General features: G+C 49.9%; 1 protein-coding gene across 1 annotated transcript; it reads left to right on the forward strand.

The window, feature by feature from the left end:
- Window positions 1-9037: 9037 nt before the first annotated feature.
- On the forward strand, window positions 9038-12492 carry MIURF (mitochondrial elongation factor 1 upstream open reading frame). The gene is made up of 2 exons (XM_088837501.1): window positions 9038-9205; window positions 12252-12492. The coding sequence occupies exon 2, from the start codon at window positions 12280-12282 to the stop codon at window positions 12490-12492; it is 213 nt and encodes a 70-aa protein (XP_088693627.1). The 5' UTR covers window positions 9038-9205; window positions 12252-12279.
- The last annotated feature ends 1153 nt before the right edge of the window (window positions 12493-13645 follow it).

Here is a 13645-nt window from a genome sequence, read left to right on the forward strand (position 1 = left end):
CAGATGGTAAAGAATCTGCCTGCAATGCAGAGACCAAGGTTCAATCCCTGGGTCAGGAAGATCCCCTGGAGAAGGGAGTGACAATCCACTCCAGTATTCTTGCCTGGAGAATTCCATGGACAGAGGAGCCTGGTGGGCTACAGTGCATGGGATCACGAAGAGTCGGACAAGACTGAGTGACTAACAATTTACCCCATACAGCCCTTCAATAAGGGGTCTCTCTGGGGCTTAGTCCTGGGCCCACAACTCTGCTTACAGTTCATGATTCTTATCAAGGTGTGATCAAGGGATTTCCCTGGTGGATACAGTGGATAAGAATCCACCCGCCAATGCAGGGGATATGGGTTTAATCTCTGGTTCAAGAAGATTTCACTTGCAGCAGAGCAACTAAGCCCGTGTGCCACAACTACGGAGCCCCAGGGCTGCAACTACTGAAGCCCCTGCACCTAGAGCCCGTGCTCTGGATCAAGAGAAGCTACCATGGCAAGGGGCCTGGGCACTGCAATGAAGAGTAGCCCCTGCTCTGCAGCTAAAGAGGGCCCATGCATAAGATGCAGCACAGCCAAAAATAAAGTAATTAATTAACCTAAAAATAAAGGTGGGATCAGATAAATCTCTCCAAGGAGTCCTCTCTTCTGAGCACCCTACTCATGGATCCCACTGGGGTTGAGTGTCACGGTCACCTCAAACACCAAGAAGCCAAATGGAACTCAGCTTCCCCGAAGGCTCATCTCCCAGTATGTTCCATCCTGTTGATGATGTGTCATCTTCCCAATCACAACAGCTGGAAATCTGAGAGTCATCCTTGAAAATTCCCTAATAGTAGCTACCATTACTGATCACCTACTGTATACCAGGGTTATGATTCAACCACCCAGGGTCCAAATTCCAGTTTCCAACTTGCTAATCACATGACCCTAGATGTGTTCATGTCAGCATTTGTAAAGTGGGGATGACAACTCCAACCTCAAAGCATTGGCTGGGTGTGTGTATTAAACGAGGTCTGTGAAGCAGTGGGCACAGAGCTGGGCACCCAGTAGTCAGTGCTACCTGCTGTGGACACCTGCACCTGCTTTTCTCAGTATCTCCTAGTGGGTACACCCAGCTTCCGAGGTGGCCCTGCATGGCTAAGCCAATGCGCACATCCATGGCCTGCCTGGTCAGGGCAATAGTTTCAGGGATGGACAAGTGGCCCAATTCAGGCTTAGTGATAGAGAATAAATCGCTGGAAGCTCCTAGAAAAGAAGTTCTTGGGGATACTTCCCTAATGGTCCAGTGGCTAAGACTCCACACTCCCAATGCAGGAGGTCTGGGTTCGATCCCTGGTCAAAGAACCACATGCTGCAACTAGATCCCATGTGCCCCAACTGAGTCCACACGCCACAACTAAAGATCACACATGCCAAAATGAAGAGCGAAGATTCTGCCTGCCACCACTAAGACCTGGTGCAGTCAAATAAACAAATATTCACCAAAAAAATTCTTGGGAATTCCCTGGCAGTTCAGTGGTTAGGACTCCGTGCTTTCACTGCCGAGGACCTGGGTTCAATTCCTGGTCAGAGAACTAAGATCCTGAAAACTTCACGGTGCAGCCAAAAAAAAGTTATTTTCTTTAAGAATAATAAAAAAGAACTTCTCCATCCACTACCAGAAAAAATACAGGGGTATGTGTGGAGCATATAGCTTATTATAGCACTGGCTGCTATATGGAGCCTCTGCTAAAACACAGCCAGGGACTTCCCTGATGGTCCATTGGCTGAGACTCTGCACATCCAATCTAGGCATCCCAGGTTTGATCCCTGGTCGGAGAACTAGATCCCACATGCTGCAATTAAGACCTGGTATAGCCAAATCAAAAAACAAAAAAACAAACCCACAGCCAGGACTTCTCAGCTATGTGCGCCAGTAAATTCCCTTTTGTTAAAGACACTTTGGGGCTTCCCTGGTGGCCCTGAGGTTAAGAATCTGCCTTGCAATGCAAGGGACACTGGTTCAATCCTAGGTCCATGAAGATCCCACATGCCTGGGAGGAAAGAAGCCCCTGTGCCACAACTACTTAACCCTTGAGCTTCAACTCCTGAAGCCCTCACCCACGAGTTTCAACTCCTGAAGCCTCTGATCCACGAGAGAAGCCACCTGGCCCCCCGAGCCTCTGCTGTGTCCACACCAGGTCCTTTGGGTATATGATCTCTCCCGTAATCAGAACAGTATTTGGGAAGGGTTTCCTCCCACATTCCAGTCTATGAGACGAGGTGGGGAGCCTAGGATTTCGGGAAATCAAGGGTAGAATTGCTGAGAGGCTGGGAACCGCTTCCAGCCGGATTAAGGACCAGGGCTCTACCAGCCTTCTCGTGGCGCAGCGCTGCCCCCTAGTGGGAGAGCCAGCACCCGCCTCACTTGCTCCCTCCTTTCCTTCCTCTTCCTTCTCGCTGGACACCACCCAGGATGTGAGCCAGATGATACAAATACAGGCCACAGAATGGAAAAGCAAATGTATAAAAATTAGAATTGTGGGAAATGATAAAAGAAAACCAGTCTCAGGAAGTAACACAACATGATGAAGGCGATGCTGGGGGCATGTCAGAGTGCTGAAGGTACAGCCGGGTAGGAGGTCGGGGGTGGGAGGAAGGGAAACTTCTCTCCCCTTTTACAGAGGAAATGAAGTTTCCAGAACTTGTGCCGGAAGTGCTGGAGCTCCGAGAGAAACATGAACAGAGGACTTACCTCTGGAGCATCTCTCATGTTTACACAGAGGGGCTGGGCCTCACCTTTAGGTGCCCAGTGAGACCCAAAGAGTGCCCCGGAGCTGGCCACACTCACTAACTGCTGGATGAATTGTACTGACCTGGGCACATGGTAACTCACCCTTCCTTGGGTGACCGGTCCCCCTGGCCTCTAACCTGTGGTAGTAATAACAGTGGCAGACACTGGGAGGCAGCACCCTGACCCGGAAGTCGGCAAATGCGAAGTTGTCACCATGTTCTGAAGACTTGGAGACGGCGTCCACAAATACGCACAGGAATTTGATATATGATAAAAGTGGCATGGGGGGAGAAGGATTGCTTCGTAAATATCAGACAGTCGTTTCGATAAAAGACTAATTACAATCCCTCCCTCACTCCTTGTAACAAAATGAATTCACCATAGACATAAGATTTTTTAAAAGTACAATTTGGCCAGTCTTTTCTCTCTCTGAGTGGCTGTACAGTTGAGGGCCGGGGGGCAGGGGTCAGTGGAGGAGGAAAGTTAAGCTGAATAAACTCTCAGGTCTGATATCTGTGACAGCTGCTATTGATTCTTTTCACCCTGACTCTCAGCCCAGTGACCCTCAGCCCTCCATACCCACCTGCTTCCTGTAATACTTTGCCCTTGACTGGAATAATCTTAGCTCTCTTTTCTTCAACTCTATCTGCCCCACCATACCTGGATTTTCTCCTGGGACTCCCAGGAGGTGGGTGTGGGAGCCCTGCAGGTCCCAGCATCCCCCAAGAGCCTACCTTGGCTCCCAGGCTGTACCAAGAGCTTCTGCTTCAGTTCCTTTCCTGAGCCGTGGAGGTATTTACCCTGGACTTGAGCACAGCTGTGCTGTTTTGGTTTCCTTGTTCTATATTTTAAGGTTTGGGTCTTTGTGATTAGAGCTGGGAAGATACGTCAGAGAGGGTACCCATCCTGACTCCGGTGGGCAATCATGCTTTCTCTCCGAATCCCTTTCCTTCCCATCTTGGATGAGAAAGCCTTGTGAGGCTTTGGCAGATTCAGCAGGATACAGGAGAGCAACGGGTCATGTAGATGAATGAACACCCCTGGAGAAGATGACAGGGAGCAGTGGGGATCGGCGTGCGGGGGGAGCTCAAACTCTGAGCCCAGTGCTTCCAGATCTTCTAAACATTTAAAGCCGAACTGGAAAGCTGTCTTTTATATTTGTCTGTATCTTACAAAGCTTGATGTGAAGCAAGAACATGTCTTGGTCCAGCCCAGCACGGGGACTTCCAGTTTACCCCTTGAGGAGGTGGAAGCTACATGCTTGTTCAATCGCTAAGTCGTGAAGCTGTAGTCGAGGAAGTTATAGTCAGTCTGAATGGTGCCTCATCTGTAAAATGGGTACACTGAGAGAATTCCCTTGTGATACAATAGGGCAACTCAAGTCACATCACCCCAAGCGATGAAAGATCCCATACGATGCAACTAAGACCCGAGGCAGTCAAACAAATAAATATTTTTAAAATTATGGTACATCCATATAATGGAATATTATCCAGCAGTAAAATGGAATAAACTGACATGTAACATGGATTAAGCTTAAAATAATTTTTAAAAAATGGGTACACTAGTGCACAGCCCTGGCAGGCTGTAGTAGTCAATCCATGGGGATGAAGGATGTAAAGGGAAACCAACTACCATTCCCCGAGCAGTTGCTCTGGCCTGGTCACTGTACTCAGTCTCCCTGTTTTTTTCCTAAGTCCTGAAACTCCCCGAGGTGCACAAGTGGAAAGTGGGGAGCTGGGATCTGGGCTCTGAGCCCACACATCTGCCCGCAGCCCCTACTCCTGGTGCCTGCCAAAGAGAGGTATTCAATGAACAAGCTTCCATTCCCTTTGCCCATTTCAACACCACCTGGCACAGTGTGGGCAGCAGAGATTTCACGGGACAATGTGGGAAACACCTGTCCAGGGATATCAGGTTCCAGTCTGGTAAATATAGAATCGATGACATCTGAAGATAGCAAACCCCATGAGGATAGAGTTGGCTCTCAGAGAAAGATTTCCAGGTCCCCGGCTGCTTATATTACGGAGTCTCCATTGATCCGGTTATAGCCAACGTCTCCATCATCCCGCCAATAAGAGCATCTGCATGTTCACTACACCCAGAGTCTCCCTGGGTAGGCTGGGGCAGGTTGGTGGGCTGGGTTGAGCTTTCTGTCTTGTTCAGTCGCTAAGGCACATCTGGCTCTCTGTGACCCCAGAGACTGTAGCGTGCCAGGATTCCCTGTCCTTCACCATTTCCCAGAGTTTGCTCTGAAGAGCAAGAAGAGTCTGGGGGAGCGGATCTGAAGGGCAGACACCCAAGGGGCCTTCCTCTTTCCCTCCTAAAAATAATGTTCTCTAGAACAGGAGGGTCAGGGGAGATATAAAAGTTCCCTTGGTCTTCCAGCTGGGAATGTCACCAATTACTTATGTGGGTCACGAAATTGCTTCCTTAAAGAGCAAAGTAGGGCAGCCTCAAAGAGTTGGAAGAATACACATTTTGGAGTAAGACAGACCGGGGCTCCACAGTGAGCCTCTCAGCTGCCTGGCTCGGTGTTTTAGGGAAATGCCTGAACCTTTCTCGGCTTTGCTTATCATCACCAGGATAATCATGTTGACTCAGCATGGATGTTTGGATTAGACACAAGGCAACATTTATAAAGTACTTAGCCAGGTGTCTGGCACACAACAGATGCTTCATAAAGGTACATGTAGGGTCAGCTGCCATTTCGGATGTTTTTCCCACACCAATCCAGCCCTCGGGGAATGATGCCCACGATCCCAGATGCCACACACATTATTACTCCTAAATCTTAGCCTCCTCAAGGCCCCTATCTGGGTCCCTCCCTTTCATAGATGTTCCAGGGGTCCACGGTCTCCCCAGTATTGATGGGGCTCCCTCTGTCATGGGAGATCTTCTTTTACCTGAGTGGAGACTCTAAACCCCAGAAAACTGCCTTCTTTTAGAAACATGGAAAGCCTGGAAGATGCTCTTGAATAGGTTGGAGCAGGGGAAGCAACAGGGCATTACTCAGGCAGGACCCCAAGGCCATGGTTGACCCTCTGTCTCACTCCCCCATCAGCAAACTGTGGCCCTACCTCCAAATACTTCCTGATCCGACCACTCCCCTCCACATGCTGCCCCCTGGTCCAAGCCCCTGTCCTCTCTCCCCTGGGGCTTTGCAGCAGCCTCTTGACCAGTCACCCTGCTTTAGCCCTTTAGCCTTCCAGTAGTCTCCAGTCAGACTGATCCTGTGAAAATGGAAGTCAGGGACCCCTTTCGAAAAGATGACACCAAAAGTGAAGAAGAAAGCCCCTGCCCTCCCAGTGATTTCAAAACAGACTTTGAAGATCAGGAGGGCAGTGCTGAATTGCATCCAAAGACACACACACAAAAGAAGATCCACATGTCACCCACCTTCTGGAGGACCAAGACACCATGGCTCCAAAGGCAGCCTAAATGTTCTCGGAAGTGCACCCCCAGGAGAGCCAAGCTTGGCCACTGTGCCAGCACCACATTCCCCAGGCCACTGGATCCGCCTTGAAAGAGATAGTAGACAGCGACACACTCATGTTCTTTGTGGAGGTCAAGGCCATCAACACAGGTATCAGACAGGCTGGGAAGATGCTTTTATGACATCACTTTAGCCAGGCCAACACCCTGATGAGGTTTGATGGAGAGAAGAAGGCATACATGTTTGACTGGCCCTGTAATGCTTTGGGTGGTGCCAACAAATTGTACCATCTAAACTAAGTCCAGTTGGCTAAATCTAAGTATACTAATACTAATTCTAAGTATTCTAAGTATACTTAGAATTCTAAGTATTAGTATACTTTTTTTTTTTAAATTTTAACCACAGGCAAACTAATGGATGTCAGATCCCATCATTCAGTTCAGTTCAGTTCAGTTCAGTTGCTCAGTTGTGTCTGACTCTCTGCGACCCCATGAAACACAGCACGCCAGGCCTCCCTGTCCATCACCAACTCCCGGAGTACACTCAAACTCATGTCCACAGAGTCGGTGATGCCATCCAGCCATCTCATTCTCCGTCGTCCCCTTCTCCTCCCGCCCCCAACCTTTCCCAGCATCAGAGTCTTTTCCAGTGAGTCAACTTGTCGCATGAGGTGGCCAAAGTATTGCAGTCCCATCATTACTTTACTGCAAATTCTGTGGTGGCTCCTGTCTCAGATGGTCTCCTCTCCCTAAGGACCTCCTGTCTTGCCTCTTCTCCACCTCTTGCTCACTTTATTCTCCCAGGCACTGGCCTCCTCCCTGCCTGCTCCTAGGATAGACTAAGGGCCCACCTGAGTGCCAATACCTGGAATGCCCTTCCTGCAGGTCCTACTCAGGCCCTCTTATCAGACAGGCTTTCCAGCAACATTCCAGGTATAAAAGCAGCTCCTTTCTCTCCATCCTCATGCATTATTTTTCCTCCCAATTCGTATCACTTCCTTTTACATCTGCCCCCTTGGGAAGATGAGGACTTGATCTCATCTCATCTGCCACTCCTGTGGCAGCGCATGGCACGTAGTTCTTCATTCACTCAGTATGTGTGACTCTTTGTGACACCACGGACTGCAGCACACCAGGCTTCCCTGTCCTTCACTGTCTCCTGGAGTTTGCTCAAACTCATGTCCATTGAGTCAGTGATGCCATCCAACCATCTCATCCTCTGTCACCCCTTCTCCTCCTGCCCTCAATCTTTCCCAGCATCAGGATCTTTTCCAGTGAGTCAGCTTTTCAAATGGGGTGGTCAAAGTACTGGAGCTTCAGCTTCAGCATCTGTCCTTCCAATGAATATTCAGGGTTGATTTTCTTTTGGATGGACATTCAGTTCAGTTCAGTCGCTCAGTTGTGTCCGACTCTTTGCGACCCCATGAATCACAGCACACCAGGCCTCCCTGTCCATCACCAACTCCCGGAGTTCACTCAAACTCATGTCCATCGAGTCAGTGATGCCATCCAGCCATCTCATTCTCTGTCGTCCCCGTCTCCTCCCAGCCCCAATCCCTCCCAGCATCAGACTCTTTTCCAGTGAGTCAACTCATCGCATGAGGTGGCCAAAGTATTGGAGTTTCAGCTTTAGCATCAGTCCTTCCAATGAACACCCAGGATTGATCTCCTTTAGAATGAACTGGTTGGATCTCCTTGCAGTCCAAGGGACTCTCAGACCCCAAACAAAGACTTGTGCAAGAATAATTGGATGGGTGGGCAACTGTTCTGTGAGTGCCCACCCATTCCTGCCAGATGCCTTTTAACCCTCACAAAGACTGAGAGGGACTGAAAGGGGTTAGGAAAGTTGCCAGGGGGCAAGCTGCTCTCTTTAAGGTAGAGCTGAATTTGGAGAAGGCTGGGCCTGATTCCAAAGCCTGCCTCTTCCCTCCCCTTCTGAGACACTGAGGGGGTCGGGGGGAAGGATGAAGAGGGCTGACAAATTCCATAAGGACATGGCTCCTGCCCTCAAATCTGATGAGAGACAAAAAGTAATGGAGAAATTAAAAAACAGTGCCTAGCAAATAACAAGCGTCAATAAACATGTTTCTGGACTTCCCTGGTGGTCCAGTGTCTAAGATTCTGCACTCCCAATGCAGGGGGCCCAGGTTCCATTCCTGGTCAGGGAATTAGATCCTACAAGTCACAGCTAAGAGTTTGCATGCCTCAACAAATATCCTGAGCGCCCCAACTAAGACCCGGATTAGCCAAAAAAATATTAAAAAAAACCCCAAACAACACATTTCCTTGAAGGAGAGAAACCCTAACTGCGATGTGCAAACAGTTCTGTGGGACCCAAAGGAGACACCTAGCTGTGTTGGATGAGGGGCGCGGAATGAGCTGGAGAAGACTTCTAGATGTTTGAGGAGGACCTTGAACGGTAGGTCTTTGACAGTCGAGCGGTAGCAGCATGGAAGGATGAAAAGAGAGCAATCTGAAAGAGCTTTAAAAGCCACAGCAGGGAACATTGTTAGTGCTAAACCTCTCCAGGGACCCTCCACGGCTCCAGCCTGAGATCAGCAAACAGTGCTGGGGCCTGACAGGTTACAGAGCTGACAGCAGTTTGGGGGACCACCCCGCACAACGGCTGATCCCCGCTTTCCCCTTCTCTCCCACGGGACCACTTGTCCGCGACCCTCTAGGGCCCTCTGGGCGGGGTCCAAATGGCCTGGCCAGACCCATCTTTAGGTGACGTCACCTACAGAGGCGGGACTCAGGACTGTGGGCGGGGCCCAGCGAGGGGGCGGGGCCCGATGCGGCTCCTGGCCACACCCCGAGAGAGGCCTAGGCAGGGGAGACCGGAAGTCCTCCCGCCACCGTCGGCCTCCCGGCTCCCTTCGGTTCCTCCTCTCAGCTCCGGGCGCAAGGTCGTGGCCCGGAAGTAAAGGGGCCATGTTGGTGGGTGACCCCAGGAGAGGTACCGGGCAGGAGGCGAATCTCGAGTAGAGGAAGTGCGCGCGGTCCTCAGGTGAGTGAGGGGAGGAGTGAAGGCCGGGGTTGGGGGTTCGCCACGCCTTCTCTCAGGGTCGTTGTTTGTCCCCAGCCCGGCCGGGGCCCACACTATCGGCCTGACCACCGGGGGTCTCGCTCCAGCTTACTCTGGGTTTTCCCCTGGAGGCCGCTCCAGGGCTCCGCCCCAACCTCCGGAACTCTCCCGGTGCCCCAGAGCCGGCCTGCCCCAGCCTCAGGGTCTCTCCACCCCGGTTCGGTGCGATCCCCCCAGATGACCTGGGGACCCTCCAGGGCCCAGCCGCCCGTTCGCCGGTAGACCTTGTAACAGCTCTTGCATGCCAGTTGCCTCCTACTTCGTACAACACTTTTCTGTTGATTTCTGGATTCACTCTGACCCACTCAGGGAGACCCTTGGCGCCAAGGGACGCTCTTCTGCAGTTGAGGGTAAAGGGACGAGGACTGTGGCTTGCTCACGGTCGCGCAGTGGGCTCGCAAGGCCGGAGGCTGACGGTAGCTGACTTTGGGCCCAAAGTCCAGACCTTTTTACCAGTCAGAAACCTCTCCCATTCAGTCTCATTTCTTTAGTTCAGAAAGAGGGGTGATCATTTTTTCCACACAGGGACGTTGTTAGCGTCCTTCCTTGAGTTTATTTTTTGAGCCCTCGGTATGTGCCAGGCGCTGAACTGGGAGTTTGTACAGCACCTAGAAGTGCTGTATGCATCGTAAGATCCCAGCAAACGGTGGTTTTCATTCCACTGGCAGGCAGAGTGGGGGTCGGAAGTGCATCCCCCACCCTTTACAGCCCTGCCTGTGGGTGAGTTACTTCTCTCTGGGAGCATCAGTTTCCTCCACTTAAAATGGGGATACTGGTGACACTAGAATTGTTGATGGAATGAGATGTCACGTGGGACCTGCTTGGCCAGTGCGTGCTATATAGTAAACACTCAATAAATATTAACCATTGCTGTTATGAACCCTGTCCACTTCATAAATTCCTCAGGTTAAATGTGATAATGGATGACAAAGCACTTTACAAATGGTAACACTCTGTGGTTCTGTAAGGGTTTATTGTTACTGAAGGTAGATGATGGTGGTTTATGTGTAACTAAATCTGATACTTATTGAGCACTTACAAACACACAAGGGGAGGTAGCATTAATTATAGCTGCCCCAATAGATGGCTTGGCATATGCTGAGTGCTATTCTAACCACGTTTAATCCTCATACTAACCACATGGAAAATAGTTTTAATCCTCATTTTACAAATGAGGAACTAAGGCAAGCCCAGAGAGGTTAAGAAACTTGCCCAGGGTAATCAGCTTACTAAGTGTTGGTGCTAGGATGTGAGAGTTGGACTGTGAAGAAAGCTGATCGCCGAAGAATTGATGCTTTTGAACTGTGGTGCTGGAGAAGACTCTTGAGAGTCCCTTGGACTGCAAGGAGATCGATCCTGGGTGTTCATTGGAAGGACTGATGCTAAAGCTGAAACTCCAATACTTTGGCCACCTCATGCGAAGAGTTGACTCATTGGAAAAGAGTCTGATGCTGGGAGGGATTAGGGGCGGGAGGAGACGGGGATGACAGAGAATGAGATGGCTGGATGGCATCACCGACTCGATGGACATGAGTTTGAGTGAACTCCGGGAGTTGGTGATGGACAGGGAGGCCTGGCATGCTGTGATTCATGGGGTCGCAAAGAGTCGGACACGACTGAGCAACTGAACTGAACTGAACTGATGGTGAAGTGATATTACATGTGCTTCTTCCCTGGTGGCTCAGATGTGAAGAATCTGCCTGCAATGCAGGAGACGGGGGTTCAATCCCTGGGTTAGGAAGATCCGCTGGAGGAAGAAATGGCAACTCACTCCAGTTGCCTAGAGAATGCCATGGACATAGGAGCCTGGCAGGCTACAGTCCATGGTGTCACAAAGAGATGGACATGACTGAGCAACTAATATTTTCACTTTCTTTCACTTTACATGAGATATCTCAGGCAAGTTTCAAAATAATCCTATGGGGTAAGTACTATTAGCATAAAAGTACATAGCAGTATATAAATGTTGATAGCATTATCTCCATTTTACAAGAGAGGAAACTGATGCTCAGAGAGGTTATGTACTTTGCCCAGAATCATATGGCAGGTAAGTGGCAGAGCCAAAATTCAAGCCCAGGTAGTCCAGCTTCCAGTCCCTGACCTTTCAGCGTAACTGGTAGTTTCCCAGAAGGAGGAGTTTGTAGGGTGAGATCTAGTGTGACCTTGAGGGTATCTCTGAGACCTGGATTAAGAACTACAGAATTACTGATGACTCAGATGGTAAAGCGGAGAAGGCAATGGCAAGCCACTCCAGTACTATTGCCTAGAAAATCCCATGGATGGAGGAGCCTGGTAGGCTGCAGTCCGTGGGGTCGCTAAGGGTCGGACACGACTGAGCGACTTCACTTTCACACATTGGAGAAGGAAATGGCAACCCACTCCAGTGTTCTTGCCTGGAGAATCCCAGGGACGGGGGAGCCTGGTGGGCTTCCGTCTATGGGGTCACACAGAGTCGGACACGACTAAATTGACTTAGCAGCAGCAGCAGATGGTAAAGAATCAGCCTGCAACAAGAGAGACCTGGGTTCAATCTCTGGGTCAAAAAGATCCCCTGGAGAAGGGAATGGTTGCCCACTCTAGTATTCTTGCCTGGAGAATCCCATGGACAGAGGAGCCTGGTGGGCTACAGTCCATGGTTTTGCAGAATCAGACACGACTGAGCAACTAACACTTTCACATTTCACTTTCATAGGCCCTTCTGGGCTTTCCTGGTGACTCAGTGGTAAAGAATCCACCTGCCAGTGCAGGAAATGTGGGTTCGATTCCTGGGTGGGAAAGATCCCTGGAAATGGCAACCCACTGCAGTATGCTTGCCTGGAGAATCCCATGGACTGAGGAGCCTGGCAGGCTACAGTCCAAAGTGTCACAAAGAGTCAGACAACTGAGCAACTGAACAAGAACAACAATGTAGTCCCCTTCTATCATTAATTCTGATTCTAGACTTCTCTTTCTTCCCTCCTGTGTATAGCCTGACGCCCAGCCCCTGTCAGTCCCCCATGGCCTCATGGAGCCGAGAGGCGGTGCTGAGTCTCTACCGGGCTCTGCTTCGCCAAGGCCGACAGCTTCGCTACACTGATCGAGACTTCTACCTTGCCTCCATCCGCCGTGAGTTCCGGAAAAATCAGAAACTGGAGGATCCTGAGGCCCGGGAGAAGCAGCTGGAAAAGGGCCTGGTCTTCCTCCACAGCAAGCTGGGAGGGATCATTTAGGATCCTCTCCTTTCCCCTCCCATCCTAATTCCAAGGGAAAGAGGACACAGGTGCCTTCCAGAGACACGCCTGCCTCTCTCCCACCTCCACCTCACAGATGCATTAAGAAGCCTCAGGTAGGTAGGCCTGTGTTCCTATAGTTTTCATTTTTTTCTGATACAGGGGACCAGGAAAGGGAGAATCTTTCCTTTTAGTGGCCAAAGTTCTTTAGGCATAATGAAGGAAATACCAACATAAATAACATAAATAAATGTTCCCTTGTAAAATGTTCCCAGTTAAAAAGGCCCTTAGTTTCAAGTCCTACTAGGAGATCATTTTTCTTCATAGAACATTTAATGTATGAAAATGCTAGAAAAGTTACTGATTAAGACTTAGATTTTGTTCCAGCTGGCTCATTCTTCAGTGGATTCATTTCTCTTGAGGGTTAGATCATGTTCCCCCAAACATAACTGTGTGGTTTGGTCACTAAATCCTGTCTGACTCTTTGCCACTCCATGGACTGTAACCCACCAGGCTCCACTATTCATGGCATTCTCCAGGCAAGAATACTGGAGTAGGTTGCCATTTCCTTCTCCATGGGATCTTCCCAACCCAGGGATCAAACCTGGGTCTCCTGCATTGCAGGCAGATTCTTTACCAGCTAAGCCACCAGGGAAGCTATAAACACAACTATACTCTGTTTCAAAAGTCTCTAAAGCAAGCATAGTGTTCATACCTCAGAGGACTGCCTTCCTGGCACTACTGCTAACAACTGGGATTTAGGGCAAATCACTCAATCTGTCCAGGCCTCCACTTCCTCATCTGTAGATGAAATGACATCCCCCTCCAGTATTCTTGCCTGGAAAATTCCATGGACAGAGGAGCTTGGCGGGCTACAATGGGGTCCCAAAGAGGACACGACTGAGCACCACCACCACTTCTTCAGCTTATTGTAAGAATTAATGAGAAAATGCACACAGAGTGCTTTAATAGTTCTTGGCCAGTGGTATGTGAGCTGTTTTCTCTCATGCCATGTTATCAGCAAGTTCCACTGTAACCTGATGATTGTATTTAATTCAGCAGCTTTCCCAGAGGGCCTGCCCTGGCATCATGGTAGGCTCTCAGGTAGAGATGAACGATGTGGCCCGTCTAGGGACAGGTCTGATGTGGCGAT

This window comes from Moschus berezovskii, chromosome 6 (assembly GCF_049115385.1).
Source record: "Moschus berezovskii isolate FMDL1 chromosome 6, NW_MosBer_1.0, whole genome shotgun sequence".
NCBI classification, from domain to species: domain Eukaryota; kingdom Metazoa; phylum Chordata; class Mammalia; order Artiodactyla; family Moschidae; genus Moschus; species Moschus berezovskii.

Excerpts from the sequence above, each read along its gene's own strand:
- MIURF (XM_088837501.1), top strand. The coding sequence starts at position 12,280 with ATGGCCTCATGGAGCCGAGAGGCGGTGCTGAGTCTCTACCGGGCTCTG.